Source organism: Sus scrofa, chromosome 9 (genome assembly GCF_054392235.1).
Source record: "Sus scrofa isolate SSC_HxYL_T2T_F1_AM1 chromosome 9, Sscrofa_HxYL_maternal_Yorkshire_Landrace_v2.0, whole genome shotgun sequence".
NCBI lineage: Eukaryota > Metazoa > Chordata > Mammalia > Artiodactyla > Suidae > Sus > Sus scrofa.
In genome coordinates, this window is record NC_139391.1 from 52,738,628 (window position 1) to 52,751,477 (window position 12,850).

Consider the following 12,850-nt stretch of genomic DNA (forward strand, 5'->3'; position numbering starts at 1 on the left):
GATTTCAATATTGTTTCCTTCAAGTCAGAATAGCACAGCAAGCCCCTGCACACCCAGCCTTCTCCCCTTAACTCTCATTTGTCACCCCAGAGGGCTTGCAGCCCTTGCTATATCCTGTCATTCCTGGTAGCCTGGCCTGGGGGCACGTCCAGCAGGCTGGTCCCTGGGGCTCCCTGCGCGCAGCTATTAACGGTGCGGCCCCCTTTCTCCTGCCACAGATCCTCCATGTGAATCCATCCCATGATGCAACATGCCTCCCCAGCCCCCGCTCTGACGATGATGGCCACGCAGAATGTCCCTCCCCCACCCTACCAGGACAGCCCGCAGGTGAGTGTGACTGACCGACGGGAGGGTGCGGTGGCCTTCCCATGGGTGGAGGGCAGGGCCAGGTCTCCCTTGGCTGTGTCCCGGCCACTCTCTGGGCTCTTCTGCCAGCCCTGGGAGGCTTCTCTGAGAGAGCCCAGCAAATCAGACCCCTGGAGGGATCATTGCACTTGGTAAAGCACCGAGCTCAGATCCTATGGGAAACTGTGACCAGCATGCCAGGAACACCTAGTCATGGTCTCTGCCACCCGCCCTGCTTCCTACTCAGAGCAGACATCAGACAGTCACACTGAACCCCTCACTCAGGGAGATCCAGGTACAGGTGAATTGGGTCTGCCTCTGAGTATCAGGGGATGCTGCTTGATTAGGGGCTCCTTCGTACCAGATGCCCTATTCACGGTCTCCGCCTGCCTCTCGGTGGAATCTCCTTTCTCTTCAGGTCCCCCCTCGGCTTCTATCCAGAAAAAAGACAGGACTGTTTTTCTACACCCTCCCACCCTTTCCTCTGGTTCCCAGTTTCCATCCCTCAGCTCAGACACAGCAGTCCCCCAAGTCTTTCTGAGACTCCCAGCCTGGCTGCAGCTCCTGCAGGAGGCACCGGCTTCACCCCGTCTTCCTGTTCTCGCCTCTCCTCCTTCTGGAAACCTGGGCAGCCTCTGTGGGTTGGGCTCCCAGCATCCTTGAGACCAGTCACTTCTGATCTTTGCTCCGTCTGTGTGCACCTCCTCTCCCTCCACGCTTGGCTCTTGAGACCCAGAATTAGTCATGAGGCTGTGGGTTCACAGAAGGCTCAACCTTCTCACTCTTCTGTGTTCTCTGCCCTGGTCTCTCAAGTCAATATTAATGCAATTATTATTTATTGAGAATCTGTAACATGAAATGCAGCTGGCTAGTTTATTCCTTCATTCATTTCACAAATGTGCAGCGAGTGACTACTGTGTGCCAGGCAGTCATTCCTAGTCTTTCTCAGTCACTGGTCTTTGCCTCTCACCACTATCCCTCACTCATTAGCCTTTCAAACACGGCCGTGCTCCTGGACCACGTGGCCGACTCTGCTGCGTGGAAAGGACGTGAAGATGCAGACCCAGGGTGGGCAAGGCTTCAGCTAACATTAGGTCCCATGACCCCGACACCCCCAGCCTGGTGTGAGCACACGGTGGCTGCCCTGTCCATCCTTCTCATCCCCCCACGAAATGACCACTTTAGAGGATGTCCAGCATGTGGACCACCACTGACTCTTCTCCTTGCAAAAGTCCAGAAGCAGTGACCTTAAGGCACATTGTCCCCACCCCTGCTCCTACATGTCAGCTCCTTTTTCCTTCCTAGGCTCTCCCTACCCTGCTCTCAGCTTCAGCAAACCCTCTGCTCCTGTCAGGAGCTTTCTTCAAATGACCATGGGTTGGACTTGGCATTAGCACAGATCCTCTATTTGAAAGCTTCCAGAGGTTCAAGAAAGCCAGGGCCTTTCCCTCTACAGTCAGAACGAAGGACAGAAGGGAGGCCTGGACTGGGGAAGACCTAGGAACCTCAGGGTCATGATGGAAGACAAGCACCCTCCTTCCTGGTGGAGTAGACCCACCCCCGTCTGCTCCCCAGGATTTGGGGACCCCGGGGTTTGAAGAAGAGGCTGGAACGTTGGCTCCATTTCTTTTGTAGCTAGATGCTGCTCTTCAGGCTCCATGGTAGGAACAGGAACAGCAACCGGGACACCACCTATCTTTAGCAGGTGGTGGGTGCAAAGGCTCACACCCCATCCCCAAGGCTCAGGGACAGACCAGGGCAGGACCACGAGGTCAGAGAGCACCAGACTGGCACAGCTGGCAGCGACTGCCTCACTGCCTCCGGCCCCACCTGCCGTTTTGCCTTCCTAGGCAGCTGGGAGACTTTGGGTTGGTGGGGATTAGCAAGAGAGCTGCAGCAAGGGCCTGTGTTGTCCCAGAATGCCAATCCGGGTGTAGTTAAGCAGAGGAGCCTAATTAATCCATCCCAGCTGCTGAGGGTGGTGGTGGAGGTGGGGCTGTAGCCCCAAGGTACTCAGCCCCGGAAGCCACCACGGAGCTGCTGTAGCCTTTTAGGGGGAGGAAGGGAGACTCCAGTTCCCTGTCTAGGGCCTCAGAGCAGAAGCCCAACTCAGGGGCTGTCCCAAGGCTCTGTCCTCTGAGGAGTCCCTAGAACCTCACTATAGTCTCATACTATACTCTCATGTTGTGTTCTCGCCACAAGAACCTCACAAAACCACGTTTACAGCAAAGGATAGTTTGCCTCAGGTAAGCCACACATCTCCTTGGAACCAGCAGTCCAGGAATGTGTCCACTGTAGAGTGATCAGGCCAAGACCTGGGGTCTTTATGGCCTCGGCTGTCACTGGATTGCTATGGGCCTTCCCTGAGCCAAGCTGATTCCCAAGGAAACGGGTCAGGGTGAGGTAAGGGGTCATGGGGAGGGCTCAGGGCAGGGATGGAAGGGGTGGGATGGAGGAAGTGGGTGAGGACCACAGGACGAAGCCTTCTGACTCACAGGGAAGGGCCATTCTCTCCACAGTGCTCAACTTTGAGGCCAGTTGGCTTTGGAGTGGGGGTCCTTCTCCCCACTCTTTGGGGCTTCCAGGAGTGGGTCCCACCTAAAAGTGCCTTCCATGTGAGTTTTCTGCTGGGGAACTTGCACTGGTCTACCTGCCTTCCCTTTATGCTCTGGAGGCTGAGCCCCCTTCAGGGAAAGCCCTAGTCCATTGCCCTCGTCCTACTAGTCACCCTGGAGAACCAGCTACTCTTAAGCCGGGCCTAATAGGAACATGGGCAGGGCACACAGGAAAATCACTTCCTAGACAGGGCACTCTGGAAGGGACCCCCTACTTCCTCCTCATTCCTTCAGTTCTAATCTGATGATTTTTGGACCTGGTCTGCTTCATTTCCTCAAGGCCTGGACCACTGGGCACATCTCTTTATAAGCTCCTCAGAAACCCAGTTTCTTCCACAGGCAGAAATGGACAGTCTCTGCCACACAGTCCCCCAAATGAAAAAGGAAGCGAGAAGCAGGGCCCTTCCTCTGAGACCCATGCAGTCATTTTAATAATGTTCCCGTTGTGCTAAGGGCTAGCAATACCGAGCATAATCTATTCAAATGCACAAGAGGATCTCACTTTGGAAAATTAGGAATCTGCATTAAAAAAATTCCCAAGCCCCGGACCTTCTTTATAATAAATTAGAATTCTTTTTTCAAAGCAAGTTCTTAACTTGGCAATTTCATTTTTGAAGTTTAGGGAATAAAGTTATTAAAAAATGCGGGAGGCCTTTTTTCCCTCCCATTTTAGTCCAGAAGTAGTAATGGTTATGGCCCCATGCTGTTTGGGCACAAGCCAAGTGATATAACTGTTACAGCTTCTGGCCCCTCAGTTCTGTCCCAGTCCATCCTGGTGAAACTCTGATTCCTTGTAAGATGTCACTCTGTGTTTTCTGTGCACTAAAGACTGATTGTAAGTTTAGAAAGTACCAAAGCAACAACCCACTGGAACACTTCCTGTGGCCTGCTTCCTCCTTCCTACGGCTTCCTGTTAAACTCTGTCAGAGTCACAGCACCCTCTGCTGTCCACCTCCATACCTCAACTCCAGTGTGATGCACCTGTGTCCTTGATCCAGACCCTCACTTTATGCTCTGGGAGGCAGGGCAAGTCATGGGGGAGCTGTGGAATTGTAAGATGATTGTTTAACAAACCATCATCTCCAGGGAGACCTGGATACTAACTAGGTGTGTGGTCCCCCCCTTTCACTTCCTACATCACTCCCCTCTTTTTCCATTCTTTTGTATCTCTCCCTCAGCCTGGCCATCTGTCACCTGGACCTTCCCAGCTCCTCCTCACACTGCCCCAGCACACCCACTGAGACTAATGGGAATCCTCAAAGTAGAGTGGCAAATATCACTGCAGTCTCCCTCCAGAATTTTTGTGGTAACACAGTCATCCCTCTGGGTATATACCCTTCATCCATGTACTCTCTCCACCTCTGAAATGTCATCAAGGTCTCCCATTTCCTGTAACACTCCATAGGCAACATCACCCACCAAGCAGAGTTCTCCCTCTTTGGCTCCACCAGCAATTTCAGGAAACCACTGGATTTACTGGAGATGGCAGTAGCTTCCCCACCCTCACTGCACACACACACACACACACACACACACACACAATTCTGCTATCAGCAACTTCCCCCTACTCTTTGTCAAACCCAGACGTATACCTACCGTTCCACAAATACCTCTGCTCTGGGTTTATAGGCAAGACAAATATTTTATCTGGTCTATTTGTGTATGTATTCAATGTTTAGTATTCCTCTGTCTGTGTGTCCCCTGCATGTTGGCTGCATGAGCATTTAACTAGAAAGCAGAAATCCTTGTGGGTTTCAGTCTGACCCACTAGACACAGCCGCCTATGAATATGGGCTCTCGCTTACCATTTTGGATTAGGAACAATTGATATGCAGGTAGCGAGGCACTTATGTAACATGACTTATGATGGGTGATATGGAAAGGGTTTTGGCAATTCACCCAGGATGCTGCCACATTATTGACCAGAGGGAGGCAAGACAGGCAAAGTCAGGACTCCCAGTACAGGACCAGTGTGGGAAGCTAACTTCAGAAGGAAGTCACACATTTGCTTGGGACTCTCCACTCCCTCCCTCCTCCCACAACCCTCAGAGCCAGGTGAATGGCGTCCAGGACCGCAGGACACTATGCCAGGAGATGTGGGGTCAAGATGATGCTGTCCCATGAATCCCACACCCAGAAGGCTAAGGCTGGGCCAGCCGGGTTGGGGAGGGCATCTCTCTTGCCCCCTGAGCACCTTCTTTCCCTCCCTATCCCAGCATCCTTCCCCCTCTGGGTGGAACCAGGGAAGCAGACATCTGGGGAAGCTGGACAGGCTTTGATCAGTTGTTAGGATCCTTAGGCTGATTTCATTAACTGGAGGTGGAGGGGGCATGGCCAGGCCCGTACTATGAATGCCCACTCCCCCTTCCAGGCCATGCAGCTGGGATGGCAGAAGCGGGTTCAGATGTTTTCACACTTTCCATTCCTCTCATCCCTTTAAGGGCTGGAGCCCCCTGCCTTGCAGGGCCTTCTGCTCAGCTGCCGGTCAGACACATTTGCTCTGCCGCAAATAGAGTTAATTCCACCGCTTTGAAAGTCCCCCTAAGCCTTTTCTGTGGCTGTGATTGACGGCCCCCTCTGCCCCTGGGGCCAACACCCAGGGACCATATGGGTGACCTGCCTTCTCTCACTTTGACTCATCAAAACCCACTCCTCTCTTTCTTTTTTTTTTTTTATTTTCTGCTGGGCCTTTCTTCTCTTTGTGCATGGTGACCTCTCTCCCCGGCCTGCTTGGGCCACCCATGTCTTTAAACTGGACGTGTCCCTGAACTCCAACTCACTCGGACCTGGATTCTTGGTTGTAGCAAAGGGTAAAAGAGCCTTCGGGTCTGACTGTGGGACCTTTATGCCTCACTTAGGTGATGCTGAACCATCAACTGGACTTTGCTAGAAGAAATACTTACTCTTGTGGCCCTGCCTAGGGTTTTTATTTGATGAACCTACCTGAAATCTTATATTTACCAAGAACACAGACATGTTATTGTCTATCCCTTGGCCTCCAAGAAGGATGAGTGCTCTAAACAGCTACAAAAATAGTTAATGGCCCAAGCAGCCAAAGCTTAAAATAAATCAGGGAACAGGTGATCCGTCAGCAGCGGGCCTGAGGCACTGGAACCCTTTGGCCCCCCCTTTCCGGTCGATCTTCTAGGAGCTCCAATGACTGCGTGGCTTGCGGGAGGGGGATGGGTGAGCCCAGCAGGCAGTGCGGGTTGTCCTTGGAGTTTGAGGAGGAGGAAGAGTGGGGTGATCCAACTCAGTGGGGTAGAAGTTCAGAAATCCTTGGCCTGTCCCACTCTGCAGCTGATGAAATCTACAAATTTGGGCAAGTAGTTGCAGTACTATTTCTTACATTCACTCAACCATATAATAAATACCAAGTGCTTTCTGTGGGTCTTGCAGACACTTGTACTACAGGCCAGGGGTACAAAGTGAATATTTCCCACCCTAATGGAACTTATATTCCATTCTGGGCCTTTCTCCGTTGGTAAAATAGGAATGACTTCTTCCCTCCCTGCCTCTCGGGGCTGTTGAGAGTGTGGGCATGAACAGTACAATGGTGTTTTCCAGCTTTCTTTCACCCATGACCCTAACATTGATTTTTCACTCTATCTTCTGTACGTCTCTGGTAGCCAAGATTGGATTGAACTTTAATTACTCCCCTTTTTATTGAGAACACAATAGGCATATCAAATATGTGTTTCTAGCTATAAACATCCCCCTCCCGACCCAACACAAACACACACACCCTAAAGGACTGTTATACAGAGAGGGGTCCTCCAGAGATGGACTGAAAGATGGGGAGCAGACAGTGCCCAGGAAAGTACACCAAGCTGGGATGTGAAGGGCTCAGATCCCAGTCTACACCCCCACCCTGGCAGGGCAGGCAGGGCCAGTGGACATTTTCAAGCCTCATTTTGTAAACCAAACCCTTTTAAATTAATTAATTGATTAAGACTCCCATTTTACACTAAGTAACTTTCCCAAAGTGTGTTCTGCCTGGTCCTTCCTGGAATCAGAATGTAGGTGGCCCAGGCCTGCTGGTCCAGGAGCCTCTTTGAGCTGAATGGGTCCTCCCTGGCCCTGCCACCAGCCCTTCCTCCCCCTGGGCCAACTGGCTTGGGAGATATTTGGAGGAGCCATGGTTGACTCCTCTGCATTTTGGATCAGTGAGCCTTTTAACACATCACTCTTTCATTTCCTCATTGTCAGTCATTCAGTCATTTAACAAACACACTGGGAGCCTACTGGAGCTAGACATGGTGCTGGGAGCTGGGAGCCCAGTCCACTCAGGGAGATAGACAAATGAGGGCCCTGACGTGTTACAGGTGATAAGGTTCGATGTACCTGCAGATGCGGCAGGGGTCAAAGCTACCTGGGACAGGGGGTGGTGGAGAATTGGGAACGGCTTCCCTGAAGAGGTGATGTTCCCTCTAACTGAGTCCTGAAAGATGGGTAAGTTTACACGTGGTTAGGAGGGAGGCAGGGTGTGGAAGTGTGGACACATCCTGCTGAGGCAGCCGTGGGAGCAAAGGCGTGGAGATGTAAATCATTGGCGTGTTCAGGCAACCCCATGCAAGAGGATCTGCCAGGGTGCAGGGGAAGAGGGGCTGCTCTACCTGGAGACAGACCTGGTCCATGAGCAGGTACAAGCCTGGGGCGCCCTGCAGCCTGCGCCCTCCTCCACAAACCATCAGTTGTGCGTCTTCTGCCTCCCACCTGTTGAGGCCAAACCTGATATTTACTAAGTGGCTTCAAGCCCTGACCTCCTCCCAGGTCCTTGGACTCTCTCCTGGTTGCAAGGAAACCAGATCTGGCCCTGCTGGGAGGGCCAGCTCCCTGCCAGCCCAGCCCAGTGCTGCTGAAGCCTCAGCGGCCCCTAGTGGGCCAGGCCTGTGCAGTCCCCAGGTTCTCGGAACACAAAGCTTCCCTGGCCTGGTGGGCAGGCCCTGGAGATGGGCAGCCCCACCCTGACAGATCAGAAGAGGGTGTGTCCCTGTAGGAGGGGTGTCTGTGCTGAGTCATGCTGGGAAGGCGCAGGCTAGGGTGCCCAGGTTTTGCAGAAGAGACCCTTTGGGAGGTACATGCCTGTAAATGTCACAAAGAACAGGGCTGTCTGTGGGAAAAAGGGTGTATGTAGGGGGTCATGGGAGGTGTAGGTGCTGGGGTGTCTGGGGCAGGGCGTGGACAAGCAGTAGGGTTTGGATTCAGAGAAGACTAACAAAAAGCAGTAAAAAATCTTTATAGGAGTTCCTGTTGTGGCTCAATGGGTTAAAAACCTGACATAGTGTCCCTGAGGACTCAAGTTTGATCCCTGGCCTCTCTCGGTGGGTTAAGGATCTGGCATTTCTGTGAGCTGTGACGTAGGTCACAGGTGCAGCTCAGATCCAGTGTTGCTGTGCTATGGCATAGCCCAGCAGCTGTGGCTCCGATTGGACCCCTAACCTGGGAACTTCCGTATGCCGCAGGTGTGGCCGTAAAAAGGGAAAAAAATGCCTAGAAACCATGATTTACTGAACCCCCACAGTGTGCAGCAAGGCAGTCTCACATGCAGTCTCATAGTAGGCCCCAAAAGAAGTATTATTAGTGCCATTTTTAGCTGATAAGACTGAGGCTCAGAGGAACTGAGCCATTTGCCCAAGGTGACATCTCTAGTGGTCCCCTTCCATGGTCCCCTTCCATGACACCACGGCCCCTCTCCCCATGCCTGAGCAAACGCTTCACCCACTACCTTGGGTGCTTATGGGAGAGGGGGTTCCTCCGGCAGGGTCAGGATCCCCAAGACAGCACAGGTACCAGAGGCAAAAGTGGTCAATTTGAGTGTGGGCTGCAGGTTGTATGGATTATGTTAAGGATAGCAACCAAATGCAGAGTATCTATGAAGGCCCCCACTTTGCATACATTATCTTGTTTAACTCTGACCACCCTGTACCTTAAGTATGGCTTCCAATGTATAAATGAGGACCCTGGATCAGAAAGGTTGAATAAGTGGCCCAAATCACATCAGTGTCCCTAGCTCTAGGCTGGATGCCCACCACTCCCCATAAATGTATGGTCGGGGACTGTGACTTCTCACATTCAGGATCAGGAAAGTAAATCTGCAGCCAAAAAGTATCGTTTGGTGGGAAGGCCCACCCAACCCATGCCAGTCATCCCTATGTCCCATAGATGCTGTGGACACTCTCAGACACTGGGGCTACAACAGTAAACAGAACAGACATGGCCCCTGCCCTCCAGGATCCTACAATCTAGTGGGGGGAGAGGCAAATGAGCGGATGTAGCCAGATGGTGTACTCAGGGCCTGGAAGCCTGATCCGTGACGGCTGCTCAGCCCCATACACCTAAGGGGACAGCACTCCTCATGACAGTGGGGGAGGAAGAGGACATTAGTGCCATTTCACAGATAAGCAAACTGACGCCCCAAAAGGTTACATGTCCGAGGTCACTCAGCAGCGAATGGCCAAGGCGGGATTCCATCCCCTTGGATGCCAGTGTCTTGTGCAGACTCCCTCCATGGGGTGCTAGAAAGACTCTGGTGTTGTCCCTCTTCTGAGTCACCTACTCCCACCTCTCAGGACCAGATGGGAGGAGCTCTGCGTGGCTGACTGCTCCTCAGGTCCGCACACCCTGAGCCTTGAACGCAGTAGCTCTGAGCCTCTTTTGATTAAGGAGCCACCCAGGCCCTTTCCCTGGAAGGACCAGTGTTTGGGGATTGATCTTCGAGATCTGGTGGGGTCCTGGGGAGAAGAGGGCCGACAGTGAAGACGGGAGAACTAGGGGGAGAGCCAGGGTCTGCGCTGGGATGTGGAGCTCCACTTGACGCCAGCTCCCTTCCTCTTCTGCCCTTTTCCACTCAGGGCAAGAATCTTCCTATTCTCCCCTTCAAAGAAAAGTAATTAAATACAACCATTCCCATGGTGCCGTCTGGTCAGAAAGCCCTTGGTTCCTGTCCCAGCCACAGCAGAAGCTATGATCTCCAGCAGTTTCTTCACTGCTGTGGGCTTCTGTAAAGTGGGAGTGACACCATCCCATGGCATGAGATTGTCGTCGGAACACAGCCTGCCCATAATTGGGAAAGGGCGATGCTTAGCAAAAAGGAAAGTATTCCAATGTCAGTGAGGGCGACTGAGGCGGGCAGGCAAGCTGTGCACCATGCAGCCTCTCTCGTTCATTTTCCTGGTCAGACTAGACTGTCGGAGCAGCTGGATCTCTCAGCCTCTCCAACTTCTGCATTCCTACACACACAGCTTACAACCTCCAACCCTTCCTGTTGCAGTTCAGGATTGAGAACGGGGCGTCAGGAATGTTCATCTCCAAGTGTTTCAATCGGAGAATCTGGGCAGGGCTCTTTAGCTCTAAGCTTAATCTAGGGCTGGTTCTAGCTAGATGATCAAGAGAAGCCCAGTGGTCAGGGCATCTGTGGGAGGCAGGACAGAAAGGACCCTGGGCTAAGAGAGGCGACTGGAACCGTAGAACCCTGTGTAGGTTCTGGACACAGCACCATAGCTCCAGGCAGGCAGCCCCCACCCCCACCCCCGGGGGTGCCACCACCCTTCCCCACGCATCAGTTGTCATCCTGTTCTCTTAATCCTCACAGCCTGTCCAGGGCTCTCTTTGGAGGAAGGCTAAAGTCTGGAGTGGCTGGTTTGGGGACATGCCAAGTGGCCTTGTGCAGTGTAGTCTCTTCACATGCCAGATCGAAGAGAATGGGAGAGAGTTACGTGGAAGGAAACCCTGACATTAGTGGTGTGCTGATAAATAATTTAACAACCAGCTCCCTGGGTGAGGGTTGGGAAGGGCCTTGATCTGTAGCATTTGCCAATTCCCGTGGTATGATTGCTTCCACCATGGCCAGTTTCAACCAACTTGCAAAACTCCTGAAGATGTATCAGTTGGCTTTCGTAGGCTAGAACAAAGGATCTCTGCCCTCTGTCCATCCAGCCTCTCCCTGGCTTCTGCTCTTCAGGTGTGCTACCCAGAACCTACCCCCCAAAACCTCAGCACACACACCCCCACCCCCCACCGCCCCCAGCCCTGGGACAGCTGCAAGCCTCTTTCATTGAGCTCCAGTTCTTGAGAAATGGATGACTCTCGCTAGAAAAAGAAATCTATTTGGAGATAAGCACTCATTCCCCAAACCTGGAGGAAATGCAGAGTTTGCTGAATTGGCCCCCAAGAGCTAAATAAATTTGAATCATTGTCCTCCTCAGACCCTCTCTGCTCTCTTCTCCCCCATCCCCTGCTCTGAGCCCCAGAAACCACCTCTCACCTGGGACCTCTTGGGATGCTGGCAAGTGACTGCTTCTGACTGATGCTTTTCTCTAGAACCCAGCAGGGCTTTCCACCCCACCTTTCCCCGAAGTCCTGCTTAGAAAGAGGGACATGAGAGGAATAGGAGCCCCTCCACTCAGCCCCCTCTCTCCTAGAAGCTTATCCTCATAGAAGCCCCTGGTGGATTCCTTCAAGGACACGAGGAAAAGCCCCTTCATGCGCAGAGCAGAGTAGAGCAGAGCAGAGCATACCAGCCTCCTTTATACTTTACCCTTAAACAAGCACTTAGCTGTGCATTGCCCTATAGAAGATGCAAATTCTGGAAATCTCATGTTTAATAACAACACCACCCTTCCATCTGAGAAGAACTTTATAGAGTTTCCAAAGCACTTTTACACACTTTTATACATCATCTAACCTGAGCTCCACGCCAACCCGATGCAGTGGGTAGATCATGAAAGCACCCTCTCAGCCTCTGAGCTCTCACTGGTGGAAGGCACTGGAAGTCACCTAAGCCAATCCACCCAGCTAGAGAGCTTCCACCACCTCCACAGGAGCCTCTGCTTGGCCTCAGCACTGCTGAAAACTCACCACTTCCGGGAGGCAGCCCGGTCTAACCTCTAGAGCTCAGAGGCTTGGAAACTTATTTGGGTTGAGGCCAAATCTGCCTTTGTGTTATACAGACTTAATTCACCCGTTGTGGTTTGACCCTCTGGGTCACATAGAAGAGAACTGATACAAATTCCTCATTCAGATATTCAAAGGGGGCTCTTATGTCCATTTCCTCCCCCACCCCAAATCTTTCTTAATATTCCCAGTTCCTGCAAATAGTACTCAGAATCCCTTCAGCAGCCTGGTCAGCTTGCCTCTGAGTGTAATTTCCTGCACCTGTTTCAGCTTAGTAGGTAGACTAGAAGCTTTGCATGAGCTATGCCTCTGCTAATATGTCCTCACAGAGCATCTGTTTAGGTTTTTTGTTTGTTTGTTTGACAGACACATTGCACTTTGGATGTATTGAGCCTGCTGTCAACTAGAACACTGCTGCTAAACCACATCTCCCCTGTTCTACACTTGTGTTATCAATTTGGGGGCAGGGGGGCAAAGTGTTAGAAGTGTTAAATTCCAACTTATTAGGTGAAATTATTTTATTAGACTTAGCATGCTACCAAAATCTGTAAAGATCTTTTGTTTTCGTTTGTTTGTTTTTTCTTTTTTTTTTTTTTTTAGGGCCACACCCGCGGCATATGGAGGTTCCCAGGCTAGAGATCAAATCGGAGCTGTTGCTGCCAGCCTACACCAGAGCCACAGCAACTCAGGATCTGAGCCACATCTGCGACCTACACAACAGCTTATGGCAACGCTGGATCCTTAACCCACTGAGCAAGGCCAGGGATTGAACCTGCAGCTTCATGGTTCCTAGTCGGATTCGTTTCCGCTGCACCACGACGGGAACTCCTGTAAAGATCTTTTGGATCTCAGTTTCCTGCCACCCATAAATTTGTTGAGCATTTCTTCAGACCTCCTATAAGCCACTGATAAAAATATTGAAGAAGAGAGCTGAGGAGAAAGCATGTGGCATCTCCTTGAAGCTCTCCTCCCTCTGATGTCTATCCTTTAATTGT

The 12,850-nt window shown here is 51.8% G+C and overlaps 2 protein-coding genes across 25 annotated transcripts in view; both read left to right on the forward strand.

The window, feature by feature from the left end:
* PKNOX2 (PBX/knotted 1 homeobox 2) overlaps positions 1-12,850 on the forward strand; it is a 305,801-nt gene that overhangs the window by 226,292 nt on the left and 66,659 nt on the right. For 15 of the 24 annotated variants that reach the window (XM_084976576.1, XM_021063089.2, XM_084976572.1 and 12 more), the window contains one exon: positions 219-327. The exons of the other annotated variants lie outside the window; for them this stretch is intronic. Coding sequence is in view for 8 of the 15 variants with exons in the window: in XM_021063089.2 (XP_020918748.1) it covers positions 241-327 (87 nt within the window). In the remaining 7 variants the exon portion in view is untranslated. The remainder of the gene's footprint in view (positions 1-218; positions 328-12,850) is intronic. 24 annotated transcript variants of the gene reach the window in all.
* The window catches only part of ST3GAL4 (ST3 beta-galactoside alpha-2,3-sialyltransferase 4), a 1,054,305-nt gene that overhangs the window by 25,008 nt on the left and 1,016,447 nt on the right, over positions 1-12,850 (forward strand). The gene's annotated exons all lie outside the window — the stretch shown is intronic.